The sequence below is a fragment of the Canis lupus genome, chromosome X (assembly GCF_003254725.2).
Source record: "Canis lupus dingo isolate Sandy chromosome X, ASM325472v2, whole genome shotgun sequence".
In the NCBI taxonomy this organism is placed as follows: Eukaryota; Metazoa; Chordata; class Mammalia; order Carnivora; family Canidae; genus Canis; species Canis lupus.
The window spans coordinates 20,215,318-20,234,692 of record NC_064281.1 but is presented as its reverse complement, the minus strand read 5'-3'; the positions used below and the strand labels follow the sequence as shown (position 1 = coordinate 20,234,692).

General features: G+C 38.0%; 1 protein-coding gene across 2 annotated transcripts in view; it reads right to left on the bottom strand.

The window, feature by feature from the left end:
- Window positions 1-19,375, bottom strand: part of POLA1 (DNA polymerase alpha 1, catalytic subunit) — a 310,104-nt gene that overhangs the window by 268,517 nt on the left and 22,212 nt on the right. For both annotated transcript variants that reach the window (XR_007409311.1, XM_025438940.3), the window contains exons 11-18: window positions 16,415-16,527; window positions 15,542-15,658; window positions 14,248-14,322; window positions 13,047-13,185; window positions 12,147-12,301; window positions 7,106-7,190; window positions 3,741-3,802; window positions 2,072-2,161 (exon numbers count right to left, since the gene is read on the bottom strand). Coding sequence is in view for 1 of the 2 variants with exons in the window: in XM_025438940.3 (XP_025294725.1) it covers window positions 2,072-2,161; window positions 3,741-3,802; window positions 7,106-7,190; window positions 12,147-12,301; window positions 13,047-13,185; window positions 14,248-14,322; window positions 15,542-15,658; window positions 16,415-16,527 (836 nt within the window). In the remaining variant the exon portion in view is untranslated. The remainder of the gene's footprint in view (window positions 1-2,071; window positions 2,162-3,740; window positions 3,803-7,105; window positions 7,191-12,146; window positions 12,302-13,046; window positions 13,186-14,247; window positions 14,323-15,541; window positions 15,659-16,414; window positions 16,528-19,375) is intronic.

Below are 19,375 nucleotides of genomic sequence, written 5' to 3'. Positions count from 1 at the left end.
TTACCAAATTACCAATATCACACTTAAAATACATGCCTTTATATCCTACTTTCCTCCAAAAAAATCAAAAGCACAACATAATCTGAGTAACTGAAAAAAAAAAAGGAAGAAATCACATCAAAGAGCCTATAAACTAAACCCAGGGGAAACATAAAGCAAAATGTTGATTTATGACTCTTAAAAACTGGGGCAAATGTAACTCAATGAATTATTACCTCTTTTACCTAGTGGGAATATACTTGGTTATGAAGAGAGAAATAAATTCCTATCCCTGACCTCAAAGAATAGTAGGTCACAGAAATCCACTGAGCTCCAGGTATGGGGCTGGCTCAGTTGGTAGAATATGTGACTCTTGATCTTGGAGTTTAAGTTTGAGTCCCACTTTGGGTTGGTTGTAGAGATTACTTAAAAAAAAAAGATCCACTGAGCAAATAAAACTCAAATACTTATACTTTGGAAACTGATACCAAATTGAGGGAATTAATTCCTATGACCACTATACAGCTGGGCCACTAACCCAAAATTTTACTTTTTTAAAAAAAGATTTTATTTATTCATGAGAGACACAGAGAGACAGAGACATAGGCAGAGGAGAAGCAGGTTCCCATGCACGGGGCCCGATGTGGGACTCGATCCAGGGACTCCGGGATCACGCCCTGAGCCAAAGGCAGACACTTAACTGCTGAGCCATCCAGGCATCCCTAACCCAAAATTTTAGAGAAACCAACAGTTAACACAAGTTTACTTACTTATAGGCTGGACTCATAAGTGGAAATAACTGGAATATCCTAAACTTCAACAATAACTCATGAGTTCCTTCTCTATTAGAGAAAAACTACTACTTTCTAGTGGGCTGGCTCTTTTCCCCCCCTCTTTCTTTTAGCAGAAACTACAGTAATTCCCACCAGTCCATAGGGTCATTTCACTCTGATTCAAGATTCAAAAAATATATAAAGAACTCATAAGCTGAACAATAAAAAAAAACACCCAGTTAAAACACAGGCAGAGGACCTAAATACAAATTCTCCCAAAGAAGACATACAGATGGCCAACAGGCACATGAAAAGTGTTCAACGTCACTAAGTATTAGGGAAATGCAAATCAAAACCACCTCAATACCTATTAGAATGGCTATTACCAAAAGGACAAGAAATAACAAGTGGAAAGGATGTGGAGAAAAAGGAACACTCCTGCACTGTTGGTAAGAATGTAAATTGGTGTAGCCACCACAGAAATCAGTTTGGAGAGTCCTCAAAAAATTAGGAATAGACTGGATGCCTGGGTAGCTCAGCAGTTGAGCGTCTGCCTTTGGTTCAGGGCATGATACCGGAGTCCTGGGATTGAGTCCCACATCGGGCTTCCTACATGGAGCCTGCTTTTCCCTCTGCCTGTGTCTCTGCCCCTCTCTCTCTGTGTCTGTCATGAATAAATACAATCTTAAAAAAAATTAAGAATAGATCTATAATCCAATTCAGCTATTCTACTTTAGGTATTTATATGAATGTGAAAACACCAATTAAAAAAGATATATACTTTGTAATAGCCAAGATATCAAAACAACCATCAATGGATGAATGGATAAAGAGGATGTATTACACACACACACACAGGAATATACTCAGCCATAAAGGAGAATGAAATCATGCTTTTTCCAACAACATGAACGGACCCTGAGGGCATTAAGCTAAGTGAAGTCAGTGGAGAAAGACAAATACTGTATGATTTCACTCAAATGTGGAATCTAAAAACAAATGAACAAACAAAACTATACAAAAACAAACTTACTGATACACAGAAGAGACTGCTAATTACTAGAGCGGAAGGGGCTTGGGAGGTGGGCAAAAAAGTGAAGAGGACCAACTTTATGGTGATGGATGGCAACTAGTCTCTTGGTGGTCATCACTTTGGAGTGTATACAGATGTCAAATTATACTACTATACACCTGAAACTTAAAAATGTTATATACCAATTTTACCTAGATTAAAAAGATTCTCTGCTACTCAACAAGTACTGAAAAGAACTAATAAGGAATGAAAGGTTCCCCAATGGCATGATGAGATATCTACTCACCACAATGATATCAGGATCAATTTTGTGAACTTTGGCGAGGAAAAAACCTAGTAATGTTCTTTCTGTTGCAGCAATCTCAACCTTCACATTCTGTTAGATAAAAATATACCAGTCACTTACTCTTAAAGTATTACACTTAGCTCCTTGTTCAAGCAGGGTTAGATTTCTTGGAATTAAAAGAATCCATCCAGGGGCACCTGAGTGGCTCAGTCAGTTAAGCATCTGCCTTTGGCTCAGGTCATGATCCCAGGGTCCTGGAATCAAGCCCTGCATATGACAAAACTAAAGGAAGCAATGAAATTGCTTATTCTGGGTTTCACAATGTAACTGCCAAAAGTCTATGAGGAGCTCATTCTAGTAATAAGTGTGTAAATAAAGCAAAACTTTAAATGCTAAGCATTATGAAGTACAGATATATCCCCCGACAGGGACACGCTTGTGCATCTGGACACAAATGCACAAGCATTTGAATCAGAGTGCCTATAAAAATGTTACTTACTTTCCTATATAATCCCTGGTAGACTTTGCTGTTTATGTATTTACAACATAAAGAAATCCCAAGGTTTGTATAAACTAATCTCCAAGAATGATTTAAGAACTTATAAATAAGAAACCAGAGTGAAAGTAAACACACATTTAAGAATTATAAGTGTCTTAAGTATAAATAAAACCTATCTTTACACAAAAGGCTTCTTTCTACTTGGATCACTGAAAATAAATCAGATATTCAAAAGATCTACTCTTTTTTTTAAAGATCTACTCTTATTAAGACTCTCTTAAAATGGAAGTTGGTAGCTATGAGTTTTCTGCAACTAACTTGGCTACAAAGTTGATAATTTGTTTGACTCTAAACAAATTTTCCTAAGTCATTTTACTTGGATAGGTGATTCAGAGCACTTCACAAATAATAGCCTGATCCAACAGTACCCCCAGACTACTGGACTTCTCAAGCCAACTTAAAATAAGTGGAACCTGACAAGGTTGCTAAAATGTCAAGTGAGGATATTAAAAAAATAAAACTAAATAAAACTAACCCACAAACTTATGATCACAAGCATTTCACCAAAAAATAACATACTCTCCAAAAAAAAATTCTTTACACTGAATACACATACCTTTGTGACAAACTCACTACATTACACTACTTTTTTTTTCCCCACCCTCAATTTTATTAAGGACCCATGAAAACTTCATGGAGTATACTGAGAGTTGAGAGATCACTGTTCAATGCTGGCCAGCCCGTATCAACCTTTCCCAATATGTGTCCCCTTTAATATCCACAGTGTTCCCAACTTCACTTGGCTTTATTTCAGCTGGGGTTGGGGGTACCCAACACTTCACCAAAACAGTAAACACATGATCATGCATTTTGGAAAGGCTTCCACTAAAGCTATCTGAAGGAGGATTTGAGCCTATCTACCTACTAACAGGGTATAGAATCACATTATTTTCAGGTGGCAAAATATTTAAACATTGTTAAATAATGTTTCTACTTTTACATTTCTAATACATTTTGAATGGATTAATGCCATAGTTTAATCTAAGCAAGACTAGATCTAATAAATTAATACATAAAATAGCCTAATTCTACTAAACCACACCATCCTCCTTTTCTCTTTCCAAATAGATGCTTCATATTTAAAAAATAAATAAATAATGAGTTATTTACCTTTTCCTTAATGTAGTCTTTGAAAGTATATGGGAAAATACAGTCCTTTGGTTTAGATACAACTGTAAGAAAAAAAAAAGATTCCATCACCACCTCTGTCCAATTTCAAGTACATATATGCTGCATGTTTCCAAATGGAAACCGTCTTAAATATAAACAAATATCCCCTAATCTCTAAAGAGTTAAAAGATTCAAGTATTTCCATTGGTCATGTTGTTAGACCTCAAAAGAAAAGCCAGAACAAACAATCCTAAAATTCATTATAGAACCAAAAAAGATCCCAAATAGCCAAAGCAATCTTGGGAAAGAACAAAAAAGCGGGAAGCATTATGCTCCCTGATTTCAAACTATACCACAAAGCTACAGTAATCAAAACAGTATGATACTGCCATAAAAATAAACATCTAGATCAATGGAACAGAACAGAGAGCCCAGAAATTAATGGATGCATATATGGTCAATTATGACAAAGGAGATATGAATATACAATGGGAAAAAAAGTCTCTTTACTAAATGGTAATATGAAAACTAGACAGTCACATGCCAAAGAAGGAAACTCGACCACAATCTTACACCATACACAAAAACTAAATGAACATCCATTAAAGACTCGAATACAAGGACTTGAAACCGTAAAACTCTTAGAAGAAAACAGGCACGCTCCCTGACACTGGTCTTGGCAATGTTTTTTTTTTTTTTTTGGATTACATCAAAAGCAAAAATCAGCAAGTGGGACTAGATCAAAATAAAAAGCTCTTGCACAGCAAATGAAACCATCAAAGAAAAAAGAAAAGGCAACCTAACAAGAGAAAATGTTTGCAAACCATGTATCTGATAAGAGGTTAATATCCATAATATACAAAGAACTCCTATAACTCAAGAGCAATAAATCAAACAATCCAATTAAAAAATGGGCAAAGGCTGGGATACCTGGCTGGCTCAGTCAGTAGAGCAAATGACTCTTGATCTCAGGGTCTTGAGTTCAAGCCCCACACTGGGCATGGAGCCTACTTTAAGAAAATGGGCAAAGGCTCTAAACATTCTTTTCAAAGACCTACAGATGGCCAACATGTACATGAAAAAGTGGTCAACATCACATCAAGGGCAATCAAAACCACACTGGGATATCACCTCACACCTGTCAGAATTGCTATTATCAAAAAGACAAGAGGGGTGCCCGGCTGGCTCAGTCAGTAGAGCATGTGACACTTGATTTGATGTCAGGGTCATGAGTCCTAGCCCCACCTTGGGCATGGAGCCTATTTAAAAAACAACAACAAATAAGTATTGGCTAGGATGTAAAGGAATCCCTTGTATACTGTTAGTGGGAATGTAAACTGGTGCAGCAGCTGTGGAAAACAGTATGGAGGTTCCTCAAAAAATGAAAAACAGAACTGCCATTATGATCTAGGTATTCCACTTCTGGGTATTTGTCTGAAGAAAATGCAATCACTAACTCAAAAAGATATCTGTACGCCCATGTTCATTGCAACATTATTTACAAGAGCTAGGAAATGGAAGCAACCTAAGTGCCCATCAATGGATGAACGGATAAAGAAAAGTGGTATATTTATACAGTGGCACATTATTCAGCCATAAAAAATAAGAAAAATCTTGCCATTTGCAACATGGATAGACTATGAAAGGCATCATGCTAAATGAAGAAAGTCAGACATATAAAGTAATACTGTATGATCTCACTTATATGCGCAATCTAAAAAAACAAAGTGAGGTCACAGATACAGATAACTGACTGATGGTTGCCAAAGGTGGGGTGGGATGTGGGGTAGAGGGGGGACTGGGTGAAGAGGGTCAAAAGCTACAAATTTCAGTTATAAAATAAGTCACAGAGATGTAACGTACAGCATGACTATAGTTAACAATACTATATTGCATGTTTGAAATTTGCCAAGAGAGTAAATCTGACAAGTTCTCATCACAAGAAAAACAATTTTCTATGATGATAGATGTGAACTAGATTTATTGTGGTGATCATTTCAAAATACATACAATTATCAAATTGTTATGTTGCACACCTGAAATTAAAATGTTACATGTCATTTACACAATTTTTTAAAATTTTAACAGATTAGATTAAAAAAGTAGCCATGCATAGAACCCTAAGTCCCTCTAATTGTTTAAAACTACTTTCATGAAACATCTTCTGTCCAAGTCAGAATGAAGGAAGTTTAACAGTCTTGCCCACAGGGAGTCCCCACATCACCAAACCCTTCACCAGTACACAATGAAGGAACTCCAACCTTCTTCAAGTTAGAAGAATAAAATGACCAAAGCTTCCTTCACTATACTTTAAGTTCCATGCCACTCAAAACAGCTGTTTACATCATGATATACACAAACCAAGTGAATAAATACATGTTGAGTGAGCTCCTGGTTGCTCTCTTCTGCGTATTTTCCAGAATACTCTCACCATTTTTTGTTCTATGTATTATTCTACCTCACTTAAAGAGTGAAACTTCACAACAGTACACAATATTCCCTTCTATGCTTGTTTTTCTAATCCCACTTTCCTAATATCCACAAAATAAGACAGGAGATGCTGTCCCAGGTAACTGCTGGTCTAGGCTGGAAAAGATTTCAGGAAACATATCAATAGTGTTACCGCCTTCCTTTGTTTACAAAAAAAATGGTTATTTAATTGGCCATAGTCTCAACATGGAATAGGTCAGAATCCTCCTTGAAGACTATTCATGGCATTGCAGATTTTTTTTTTTTTTAAAGATTTTATTTATTTATTTATTCATGAGACACACAGAGAGAGAGAGAGAGAGAGAGAGAGGCAGAGACACAGACAGAGGGAGAAGCAGGCTCCACACAGGGAGCCCGATGTGGGATTAGATCCCGGGTCTCCAGGATCAGGTCCTGGGCTGCAGGCGGCGCTAAACCGCTGGGCCACCCGGGCTGCCCGCATTGCAGATTTCTGTGTGATATTTTCACCAACTGAATTTTATGCATAGCAAACCCAATTCTAATTTGATATGCTGTAACTCCTCCCAAATAGGGAGACATTCATTTATGCCCTGGCATATTGCCTCACCATACAGAAAACTTTGATCAGGCTTCTATTCTGGGCTTTAGAATGACATCATGAAAGGAAATAGTGATAACATAATTTTGACCCAGGGAAAAAAAAGTAGAGTACCCCAATAACATAACCATTGGAACGGAAAAGAGATGTCAAATTGCTTCCCAAATCTGCTCCTTGAACAAAACCAGCTGAATAGGCACCACCAATCCAATATAACTCAGTGTCCACAGCTGACAAAAATAAAACTCCTTTAATAATACATACTAACTAGTCTTGAAATCAAGCCATTAGAAGACCAGCTAAAAAATGTACATACCACAGAAGTGTGACTGGAAGGGAGGCTGTGGGGCCGCTTTATCTAATGCAAAGCTGTGATGGACCAAAGCTGCCACAGCAATAATCTGCAAATAAAAGAGGGGAAAAGATCACTTACTGGATGCCTACTATGCATTCTGCATTTTCATCAAAACCACCAAGAATATTAAAAGATAAACATTTTAATCCATATGAATATTTTAACTTTTTATTATGAAAAGTATTTAAACAAACAAAAGATAGAGAAACTAGAAGGGGAGAGGAGGGAAGAGAAACTTAGAACCATTAATGTCCAACCTGGAACTAGAAGCCAGGGCTCCTGACTCCCAGCCAGGGATCTCAAAAGAAAACAGGTAAGTGATGTTTAAAGACTTCATTATTTTTTTCCAAAGATTTTATTTATTTATTCATGAGACACAGAGAGAGAGAGAGAGGCAGAGACATAGGCAGAGGGAGAAGCAGACTCCCCGCAGGGAGCCTGATGCAGGACACCAGTATCATGATCTGAGCCAAAGGCAGATGCTCAACCACTGAGGCACCCAGGTGCCCCAAAGACTCATTCTTTAAAAAACAAGCTATAGATATGTGTGACCAATAATCTGGAGGATGCCAACCATGGACATAGCTGGGGAAGAGGGGTTGTGGGTATTATTTTCTTTTTTAAATTTGTACTTTCTAGGGTACCTGGCTGCCTCAGTCGGTAGAGCATGCACTTCACTCTCCCACAGGGGCTGATCCTCAGAGCATCCCAAGAACCTTCCCTAACCAGTGATATCTTCCTGGCCTCCCAGGCTAGGGCAGCTTCCTTTAGTAGATGCTATCCAGAGTACGTGTATCCTTCTGTAACTTTTACATCTATTTCTGCTATTGGGCTGGTATCTGTCTCCTCCTCTGTTTTTATGAGTCACAAGTATTCCATCACAGTAGCACATGGTTTAGAAACATTTGCTGCGTCAACAACTTTACTAACAAAGTAAGTTAAACCCTTAGGAAGCCATCTAATTTACACAGGGCTGCAGAATCTCTCTCCCATTCATTCATTCATTCATTCATTCATTCATTCATTCAACATTTACTAAGAGAGAAAAACAGCACAATCAACTCTCATACACCTATCACCCAACTTCAATTATCAACTCTTCAATATCCCTATTCTTGCCTCTATCCAGATGATTTATTTTTATTTTTTTTAAATTTATTTATGATAGTCACAGAGAGAGAGAGAGAGAGAGAGAGAGGCAGAGACACAGGCAGAGGGAGAAGCAGGCTCCATGCACCGGGAGCCCGACGTGGGATTCGATCCCGGGTCTCCAGGATCGCGCCCTGGGCCAAAGGCAGGCGCCAAACCGCTGCGCCACCCAGGGATCCCTATCCAGATGATTTTGAAGCAAAACCCAGACCCATCACTTTATCCACAAATATTTCAGCATGTATCTCTAAAACAAAGTTTCTCAACCTCAGCACTATGGACATTTTTGACCAAATAATTCTTTGTTATGGTGGCTATTCTGTTCACTGTGGGATGTTTAGCAGTATCCCTGGCTGCCAACAGCACCACCTTCCACCCCCAAATTGTGACAACCAAAAACGTCTCCAGACCTGGCCAAATGCCCCTTAAAGGGCAAAAATCTCACCCCACTGAGAACCACTACTTCAAAAGATAACAAGTTGTTAAAATATAACACAATCATAGCTAATATGATTAACAGTAATTCCTTAAAATCACTAAATATCCAGGTAAGATTCAAATTTTCATGTTTTCCCAACAATCTCAATTTTATTTACCAAGTAAGCCCATACTCTGCGATTAGTTGATATGTAAAACTATAGGCACAACCCCTCCCCACCTATTATTTTCCTGCAATTCATCTGTTGAAGAAACTGGGTCATTTGTCTCATAAAATACCACATGGTATCAATTCTGCTGCTTGTATCCCAATAATACCATCTAACATGTTCCTCTATTTCTACACTGCTGGTGAATTCATATTTAGATCTGAAGGCCTGATCAAAATCATATTCAGTTTTTTGGGACAAATATGTTAGAGTTGCCACTGATTGCTTCTATCAGACAGCACAGGCACATCATGTCTGGTTAGCTCTCTTTTAGTGATACTAGCAGCCACTGGTGATCACTGGCTACATCTATTATTTCACGGGGGATTGCAAAGTCATAATATTCAAATTCTGCTTCATCATTTCTTGGATGGAAACCTTCTATGAAGAGACACTTCCCTTTATCGATTATTTGATTACCTGAGGTACAATATGAGTTCAAAAAGGTCAAGAGAAATGCTAGACTCAATCCCTTCATTGACCAGTTTCCAAACCAGTGAGTTGGTTCCCCAGCCACTTTCCCAGATGACCACTGCAGGGTCACTTGTGCTTATGGTATCAGGGTGAACTCATCTGTCTCAATCTGCTGCAGCCATCTATATCCATGCTCAAACTATTCCATCTTTGGCCATTGGAAAACTCTTCAAGTTGACTCCTGAGCTCTTGTGACACATCTTCAGTAGATTTTAATATTGTCCTGGCTTTCTAGTAGAACTAGATACTTCGGGCTCATCTTGGACACTTTCTGCCCTGAATCAGCAATTTCTCTGAAGCCCTACTTTCTTTCTTGTTAAATGGTACTGCAAAGCCTGAAGGCTAGAAGACAGGTACTTTTTTTTATTTAACAAATCACTGGTCAATATTGCATGTAATGTAGGGCCCCAACTTCCTACTCAGAAAATTGGCAATGAAAAAGAAAGTACACAATGACCTCATCTTTCCTGTACAAACTACTGCAGCATAACCAAATAGTGCTGATTAATGAGGAAAAGTTAATGTTACAGAAAAATTTAATAAATATTCTAATATTTTTGTAAAGATTTTATTTATTCATCAGAGAGAGAGAGAGAGAGAGAGGCAGAGACATAGGCAGAGGGAGAAGCAGGCTCCCCATGGGGAGCCTGATGCAAGACTCGATCCCAGGATTCCGGAATCATGACCTGAGCCAAAGGCAGATGCTCAACCATTGAGCCACCCAGGTGTCCCTAAACATTCTAATATTTAACATGTTTAATAAACGTGGAAAGGATGACAGAATTAAAACACTGTTTTACAACTTCTAATGAAATAACTCATTCAGGTAAAAAAAATGAAGGGGGGAGCCATTAGATCAATGGTTCTTAAATGGGAACAATTTTGCTACCCACCCCCAGAGGACAGTTGGAGATGTGTGGAGGTATTTTTGGTTATTACAAGTAGGGGGGAGGGGTGCTAACTGGCATCGGGGAGAGGCCACAGTTACTGCTAAACATCCCACAATGCCCAGGACAGCCCTCACAACAATGAATAATTCAGCCCAAAACATTAGTAGTGACAAGGTTAAATACTTCTCTTTCAGATGAAAACTTGAACCCACTAATCAATCACAGCCCCACTAACAGTGGTTTCACCAGACATTATATGCCTGCTGATATATTATGCAGTATGAAATATATCATACACCTATAGAGCACACTAACCCAAAAAGTCAAAACTGAATCTAATAAATTATTTAGTGCTAACTAGTAGCAGGGGTGAGCAAACTGGTTCTGTAAAGAGCCAAGTACTAAGTATTTTAGGTTTTCAGGTCACATGGCCACTGTCATGGCTAGTAACTACAGCAACTGCAGCTGTGAACTAATAGGCAGGATGTCTTTCAATTAAACTTTATTTACAAAAACAGATGGTGAGGCTAGATTTGCCCATAGGCCATACCGTGCCAACCCCGGTACACAGGAAGAAGTCCAATGACACGAGGAAGCAAACAGAAAATGGGACATTCTATAAGACAATAAACAGTGATTCTTAAATAAGTCAATGTCAACAGAAAAAGAGAGTGGGAGGAAGCTGCTCCCATTTAAAAGAGATTCAAGAGATATAAAAAATTAAACATCTGTGAATCTTACATGAATCCTGATTCAAGGAAACCAACTGGTAGAAAACATTTTTGAGTCAGTAATGTTGTAATAACTATGTGGTAATACAGATGGTTACTAGGCCTATCATGGTGATTATTTTATAGTGCATAAGAACATCAAATCACTATGTGGTACACCTGAAACTAATGGATGTCAAAAATAATCCCAAAAGACATTTTTGATAAAAAGAATCATATGAATATGGACTGAGTATTTTATTTTTAGACTGGATCAAGGTATCACTGGTATAGTTATTAAGTGCAATAATGGTATTCTACAAGAAAGTGTATATGTTTTGAGAGATGCATACCAAAGTATACAATGGTAAATTACACAATATCTGACCTTAGCTTTTAGAATACTTCCAGCAGGGAAAACAAAGTGGAAGGAAAACAAGTGTGACAAAATCTTGCTTACTACTGAATGAGTAAAAGGATTATGGAAGTTCATTATATTATTCCAAGTCCACTTAAAGTTTTCTAAAATAAAAAATTCAAATAACAAAAAATAAAAATAAGTCCAGAAATTTAAGTCTTTAATGAAAACTCCAACACCCAACAAATTCAATTCTATCTCCAAAATGGAGTTTGGGAGTGCATTAGTATTCTTTCTCCTCCAGAAAGAATAATATCCCCTTGTAGAATAGTTGTACAAGTTCAAGAAAGCATTGCATTAAAGCATAGGTACAGGGGTACCAGGGTGGCTTAGTAGCTGAGCATCTGCCTTTGGCTCAGGTCATGATCCCAGAGTCCTGGGATGGAGTCCCACCACTGGACTCCCCATGGGGAGCCTGCTTCTCCCTCTGTCTATGTCTCTGCCTCTGTGTCTTTCATGAATAAATAAATAAAAATCTTCAAAAATTTTCTGGGATCCCTGGGTGGCTCAGTGGTTTGGCACCTGCCGTCGGCCCAGGGTGTGATCCTGGAGACCCAGGATCGAGTCCCACGTCGGGCTCCCTGCATGGAGCCTGCTTCTCCCTCTGCCTGTGTCTCTGCCTCTCTCTCTCTGTGTCTCTCATGAATAAATAAATAAAATCTTTTTTAAAATCTTCAAAACAATTTTAAAAAGCATAGGTACAAATTTCTTTACCTCATGTTGATGTGTCTTTGCATTCTGCATTGTCTTCATGCTGAAAGACATGACCACGAGTGGAGGAGGACCAATATCTTTAATTACATTCACCAGGTCTGGTTTCAAGGCCATTGCCTCAACTTTACACCAACTGACTGGCTGATTCAAGAGCTCTGAAAGAGAACAGATAAAACAGATCAATAGCCATTTGTTGAAAAAGGAAAACTACTATAATTAAGATATCTGTGATTAACTGAGAAAGTCTTCAACCCCATATTCCAATAAGAATGTCTTATTACAACATCTAACTAAAAATAAGTCCGATTATTGGGTTGTATGCAAAGTCGTGTGTATGTACAGTATGTTCATCTTCCTGAGAAAAAGGTCCACAGCTTTCATCTGATTTTCTTAAGAATCCAGGACCCAAAGAAGTTTTTAAAAAAAAATAAAACCCCACCCTAGAGGAATCACAAAACATTTTTTTTTTCACAAAACATTTTTGAGAGATTCATGAAGCCAAAACAGAGTATCACAAATGCAAATACTGGAAAACATGAGGTAAGAAACCAAACGAGCACTAGCCACATCAGGCAGTGATGCTTTCCCTCCTTCAGAGTCAGCAGTCCACTACGTATAGCAGGTGGGCTTCATCGGCCAGGTCAGAAGTACATGCCAACAACAGCACAAAGAGAGATGCATGCAAACGACCACCTGGGCTAACACCTCTCCCACTCAACTGCCAGGCACCACAGCAATAAAGTGGATCCAAACACATTCCCAATACTCACTTAAGGAACATCTTGTGAAAAACAACATAAAAAAGGAAGGAGAGGCACTGAAACACAAAGACCAATTCCTTAACTTCTAAAAATCTCCTCTATCAGCAACCTGGCTTTCCAAATGTAAATTTTTCCTTACGTGGATTTTTCACCTCGAGCCAACAAGGTCCCTTGATCTTTCTGTTCATCAAGAACATTTCTAGGCTGGATGTGTTGGTCCCAAACACATGAGAAAAAGTTTCTCCTTTCAAATCCTGAGGAAGCTGTGGCATTTCAGCCTGAAAAAGGCAAAGAAGAAAAAAAAACCCTTTTTTGTTTAAAACTATTACTTTACATTTTCCCAAGTCTATATTTGAAATAAACAAAAGCCTCTTTATGAACCTCCAGAAGAAACCCCTTTGATATATATGAAATGTAATTTGCAATACATGAAATCCAAAACAATTCACAGTAGGACACAAAAACAATTCACAATGACAAAATAATGCATCTTGATGGCACTCATTAGAAGAAAAATAGGCCAAGAAGCTCCCCCAAAAGAGGATTTCTGTCCAGAGCTGTACATGCCTTACTGATAAATAGCCAAGTAAGTACCACTCCATTGGAAGAATAAAAGCAAGAGAGTGGAACTCATTTAAAATGGTTCTATGGTACTTTTCATCACCACTGTCAGAAACATTTCTTAGAAGTTTCCCTTTTCCAACATCATGAGATCAAAACTCTATAACAGAGGTAAAAAGAGGTTAAGGCCCAGTTAATTAATGTCCCACAGCAATGACCTTGCCTATCAGAGAAGCAAGAGCAGCACTACAGTGCCGCTGACGTTCCTCTCTCACTTTTCTGCTGCTCAGAAGGGACACTTCAACAGACTAATGATGTTCAACTCCACCACATGGCATTCATTCCATTTGACAAGCAGTTGTGTGGTTTCAACTCACTTATTTAAAGATGCATACTTAAGGGGTGCCTGGGTGGCTCAGTCGGTTAAGCATCTGCCTTTGGTTCAGGTCATGATCCCAGAGCCCTGGGATTGAGCCCTGCGTCAGGCTCCCCACTCAGCAGGGAGTCTTTCTCCCTCTCCCCCCTACTCATGCTCTCTCACTCTCCCTCCTCTCAAATAAATAAGTAAAATCTTTAAAGATGCATACTTGAAAGCCGAGAAAGGCAGTAAAACTAATGATCTATATATTCAAATTAATTGTATCCATTTTAATTACTCATTACTATAAGTCCACCCCAATGAACTGTGGGGCTTGAGGAGTCCTCCTGATACTAATTGAAATTTCAAATATAGAGAAATGTCATTCTCAACCAAAACCCAGTAACTTTCTTTGACTTACCGAGTATCTAACTTCCAAGTACTCAGATTTTTCTGGAACATCAGGTATCTCAAAAGCATAATTCTTTTCCACTGGCTGGGTAAGTAGATATTTAAAAATAATTAAGAAAAATGCTTTTTACAAATTAAAATGACAAGCATATACACAGCACACATCCCTGTATTCGACACTGAGGAACCCAGTAACCTCATGGAACACAAAGGTAAATAAAGCCAAAAGGGCACCCTTTCCCCCTTTCCATTGGGCCTAAACACCCAGTGACAAAATGCTAAAAAGACTTCTCTTGGACACTAGAGAACTTGGAAATGTTTGCATTCAAGAAGGGCAATAAAAGATTAAAAATATTTATAATGTTAATGTATTAAATCATTTGCTACTCTTTGATACTAACCAACTCCATCTTGAATGGAGAATTAATATTAGCATTAAAATTATAGCTCATATTTACTGAGTGCTTACTAAGTACCACGGACTATTCTAATCACCTAATAAGAATTCAATGGCTTAATTCTTGCAAGAACTTTTTTTTTTTCTTCCAACAACTCTTGATATAGGGTCCAATTTCTCAGGTGAACAATAGGCCCAGGAAAGTCACTCAGCCCTTCTCCAAGGTCACACACTACAAAGTCCTAGGGCTAGGACTGAAAGCACTAGCAGTCTGGTCCCAGTATCTATGCTCTTTACCATTATACCACACTATTTCTAGAATTTTAGAGGATTTATCCATCAGCCATAATTCAAAGCTCAAATAGTTAAGATGATTAACCTTATCTTCAGCAACTCAATCCTCCCTTTGCTGCAATCACTGTTAAAAGTATCCTGAATTACAAGCCCCTATGATGATGGCCAAAGGTGGTCCTTTATTGCACTAAAATCAAGACCAATCAATATGTAACACATAAATAAAAGATTTTTATTCTATCGGAAACAGCATCATAGTCCCTGATTTTTAAATATAAAACCTTAACCTTCAGACCAAAACAACCTGCCAATAACTAATAAAAACAAGATCACAAGAATTTCTTCTCCATTTCAGAAAAAGAATACAAGATATGCTGCAAGTATGATTACTATGTATTATCTTTCTATTCAAATTCACGAAAATTATTTTCCAAGAGAAAAAAATAGTTTTACCAATCTTACGTATTAGTTTTACATTCATACCTATGAAATTTCCAATGAATTATAGCCACAAAAAAGACATTTTTCGCAAAGAAGATATACAGTAATTATTTTGTAAGTCAGGAAATGAACAAATAAAAACAGCAGGAAAAAATTATCACCAAATACAAACCTTAGACTTGAACTTCATGATTTTATATTTTGCTGCTATTTTCTCATCAAATTCATCATAAACATCCTTCATTGTAACTAGAGTTTCTGTTTCTTTTCCTGTATTTAGATCAATTTTCTGCTCTCCCATGGAGAGGAGAGGGGAGGGAAAAAAAGTATCTGTACATGAGATCTTTTTAACAACAAGAAACCCATGTCTAATTCAATTTTCAGCTTCAGCCATTTAAACATTTAGAAGAACAGTCTTATAGATAGAGGAGTTCAAAGATACCAGGAGACCCCCAAAAATACTAACCCCAATGCCCAAATCTTCCCAGTGGCATCATAAAAGCACATAAGATAAAAATGACTGATTCTACAAAATGGGAGAATAGTGTGGTAAATCCTGACCAAGAAGCTTCACATTCACAGTTCAACTGAGATCTCAGGGGAGGGACTGGGCTTAGGAGGGGAGTGTGGATGCTAAGTCGTAATTTAAAAAGGAGGAGCAAATGTAGCTAAGCTGGTTCAACGGCCGTGGAGGGAACAGTGCTGCCTGCACAGCAGAAGCATGACAACTGGGCCAAATGCCATGTGACAGTTTAAAGCCATATACTCCCAATCCTGATTACTATGGAAATGAGGGGTGGGGGAGAAGATACCATTATACACTAAAACCCACACTTTGACACTGTAATGGGTCAAAAAACACAGTTTTACTCCATTCTCTATTTCTCCCAGCCTCTAACAGAGCTGCTGACAACCAATGGTTACTAGGCAGACAGCAAGAAAGAAGCATCTAGGCTATGGGTAAGTCATAGCCCCAGTGAAGACTACGATTGGTGGCAGAACATACAATGTACTTGGAATTAAGAGGCTAACCACTAACAATTACCATTTCTCGGGGAAGGAAGTAGAGTGTTCGCTCGATGTTTTTCACCATAACACAACAGCTCACATGGGTTTTGGCAGATTCAATCCAAACTTTGCCAAACAGAAATACCACACCTAAAAGAGTAAGAGAGGACCGTGAGAAAAGAAACATTTCAATTATATCACAAGAGGCAATATAAAGGCTCACTGTATGTGTCCAGACATTTATGCTTTCATGACACATTTTTTACAGTAAATTTGTATCTGCTGCCCACTCTGCAAGCCCAGTTCACTTACTCAGTACTTATACCACACAATATCACACTAGTAAAACCTGTAACCATGGAGATGACAGGGGACAGAATATTCTCTAACTTGGTGTCAAGATTTTCCCTAGAATTAGAGACATCATAGGTAAATGGAGATGAACCTCAGTTACTGGGGAGACATCCCAAGTCCAAGTAGAGAGGAGACACACCTGAGGAAATACTGAGATACCCCAGGTGAGTGCAGAAACCCTGGGGAACTGGAGACACATCCCAGCTAAGTGTAGACATAGCTCAAATTAGAGATACCCTAGGTCAGTGTAGGGAAAAAAACTTCCCTAGAACCAGGACTACCCAGATTAAGAGAAACAAAGCAAACTATTCTCCAATGAATCGCCTATTTAAATCTCTTGTGAAGTGTGAGAATACTACACATTGCTTTTTAGCACCTGTACTTACCAATAAAAATTAATATTCATGTATAAGAATAACTTTGTATGGTACATCAATTTTCCTATACGTAAAATTGCATTTAGAAAAAACATAATAGATGTCATATACCTTATTTCATATAATGATAAATATCTAATAATAAGGCTCAACTATTATCTCATAGTTTACCCTTTCTACCTCACAGACTACTTAAAAATCTGGATAGGTAGTACTGGTCATGTTCCTTGCTCTTCTATTTCTGTACAACAAATGTTATAATAACCAAATTAGCAGACATGTCCCTTTTGAGATTCCTATGTAATATATACCACAAATTAAAAATAAGCCTTTCTAAATTGACATCAAGTCACTGTTCCTGAAAGCTGGACATCAAGAAAGGACTCCAGAGATTTGATAGTCAACCTAAGAGATGGCCACTGTGCAAAATCCTGAGCTCTGTGCATAATTAGACAGCAGTAATCAACATAGCCACTCAACACAGCCACTTGTCTGAGACACTACGAAAATCCTGGCACATGCAAAGGCTACTGTTCACGAGGCCAATTACTCCAGTTTCACAAGATAGCTCATCAGTGCTTCCTTTTGTCAGTCATTCTAGTAGAAATAAGACCATCTAAAAATTTTCATTTCTGCAGATGATTAAAATTCTTAAAAGAGTTGTGTGATTTTCAGCTGGGGCGGGGGGGATGAAGGGGAGAGGGAAGGGAGGACTGTGGGGAATGATTAAAAAAGAAAAAAAAATCACAGGAGCTCAGAAAATTAAAAGTCATCCTCACAACAGTTACAGACGAAAAAACAAAATCCCATGCAAAGAAAAATAAAGACCCTAATATTGGATTCACAGATTCAAATAGCTCATTTAACAGTCAAACTAATATCACACTTCATGAACACATTTGACACTGTTTATGCCTCATTTGCCACAAAAAGATCATGGTAAACAAAGATTACATTCCCCCCAAAGTTACTAGCTGAAACCAGGTGCAGTCAGGATTATTCAACCTTGAAAAAGTCATAATGAAGACAGGATATCTTCCCATATGCAAAGAGTAAGATTCTTTTCATAATTATGGAGCATTCAGCAACAACTGACTTACTTAGAATCTGGAAGAAAGTGAGACACAATAACAGGGTCTTTGGGAGTACTTCGTTTTTATTAGCAGCATTGATTTCACCAAGGCTCAGTGATCATTACCTGCTATCATGATGAAACTGTTCAACCCCCTGAGATTAAAGGACTTAAAAAAAATCCTTTTTAACCCGTTGGCATCAATCACAGAGGACACAGCTTAAGAAGTACCACAGAACAGCATAGTGGACTTAGGGTGAGAAGCCCAGAACTCTGCCACTAATGGTTGGCCACTTATCTTTTGGAGCCTTAGCTTCCTCCTCTATAACTACACTAGATTGTCTGAGGCCTTCTCCAGCACTAGAAATTTCCTTTTACCATAACATTTAAAAGATCGGCCAAGAACAGACTAGTACCTCTTTCAAATGTAAAATATTTTCCAACAGTGGTTGAAAAGGCCTATCCTTGATTATGGTAGTATCAGGAATTCAGTAACAATACATATCATAAGTTGGTTGCTTTCCTAATACAGCAATGCTTCAATGGCTCAATCCTAACCTCCAACACCTACTACTACTACAGATGAGCACTAGCCATTAGAAATTTCTGTGATGATAGAATTGTTGTTACCTATGCCATCTATGGATATAATAGCTACTAGCCACACTCAACTATTAAAGCATTTTGAATTTAAGTTTAAAAAATGTGGCTACTGGTTGAGAAGCTGAATTTTAAATTTTATTTCATTTTAATTTAAATCTAAATTTAAAGAGCTACATGTGGAAATGTACAGGACCACAGTGGACGGGGCAGCTCTAGACCCTGTCCTGCAAAATGACTTTTTAATAAGATTATCAACCAATAAATAAAAGGTAAAAATAATGAACTCATTTTTATAAAGGAAAGAAAGATGACTGTTGTCTCTTAAGGTTCTAATCCTTGGCAATTGACATTGGGCAATCTGATGCTTTATATGTGGATTAACGGGGTGGGGGGGCACCATCCACCTCTACACGTTACCCATTCTTCCCCACATCACTGTAAGACTTTAAGAGGCAACCTCAGCCAGAGCAATGAATGAATACACTTCGGGCTCTCTGAAACCTCTCATGTGCATCTAAAGGACTGTCAATCGCGTGCAATTTATTTCACTAAACATTTTATTAAATACCTGCTAGGTGTCTGGACCATGCTG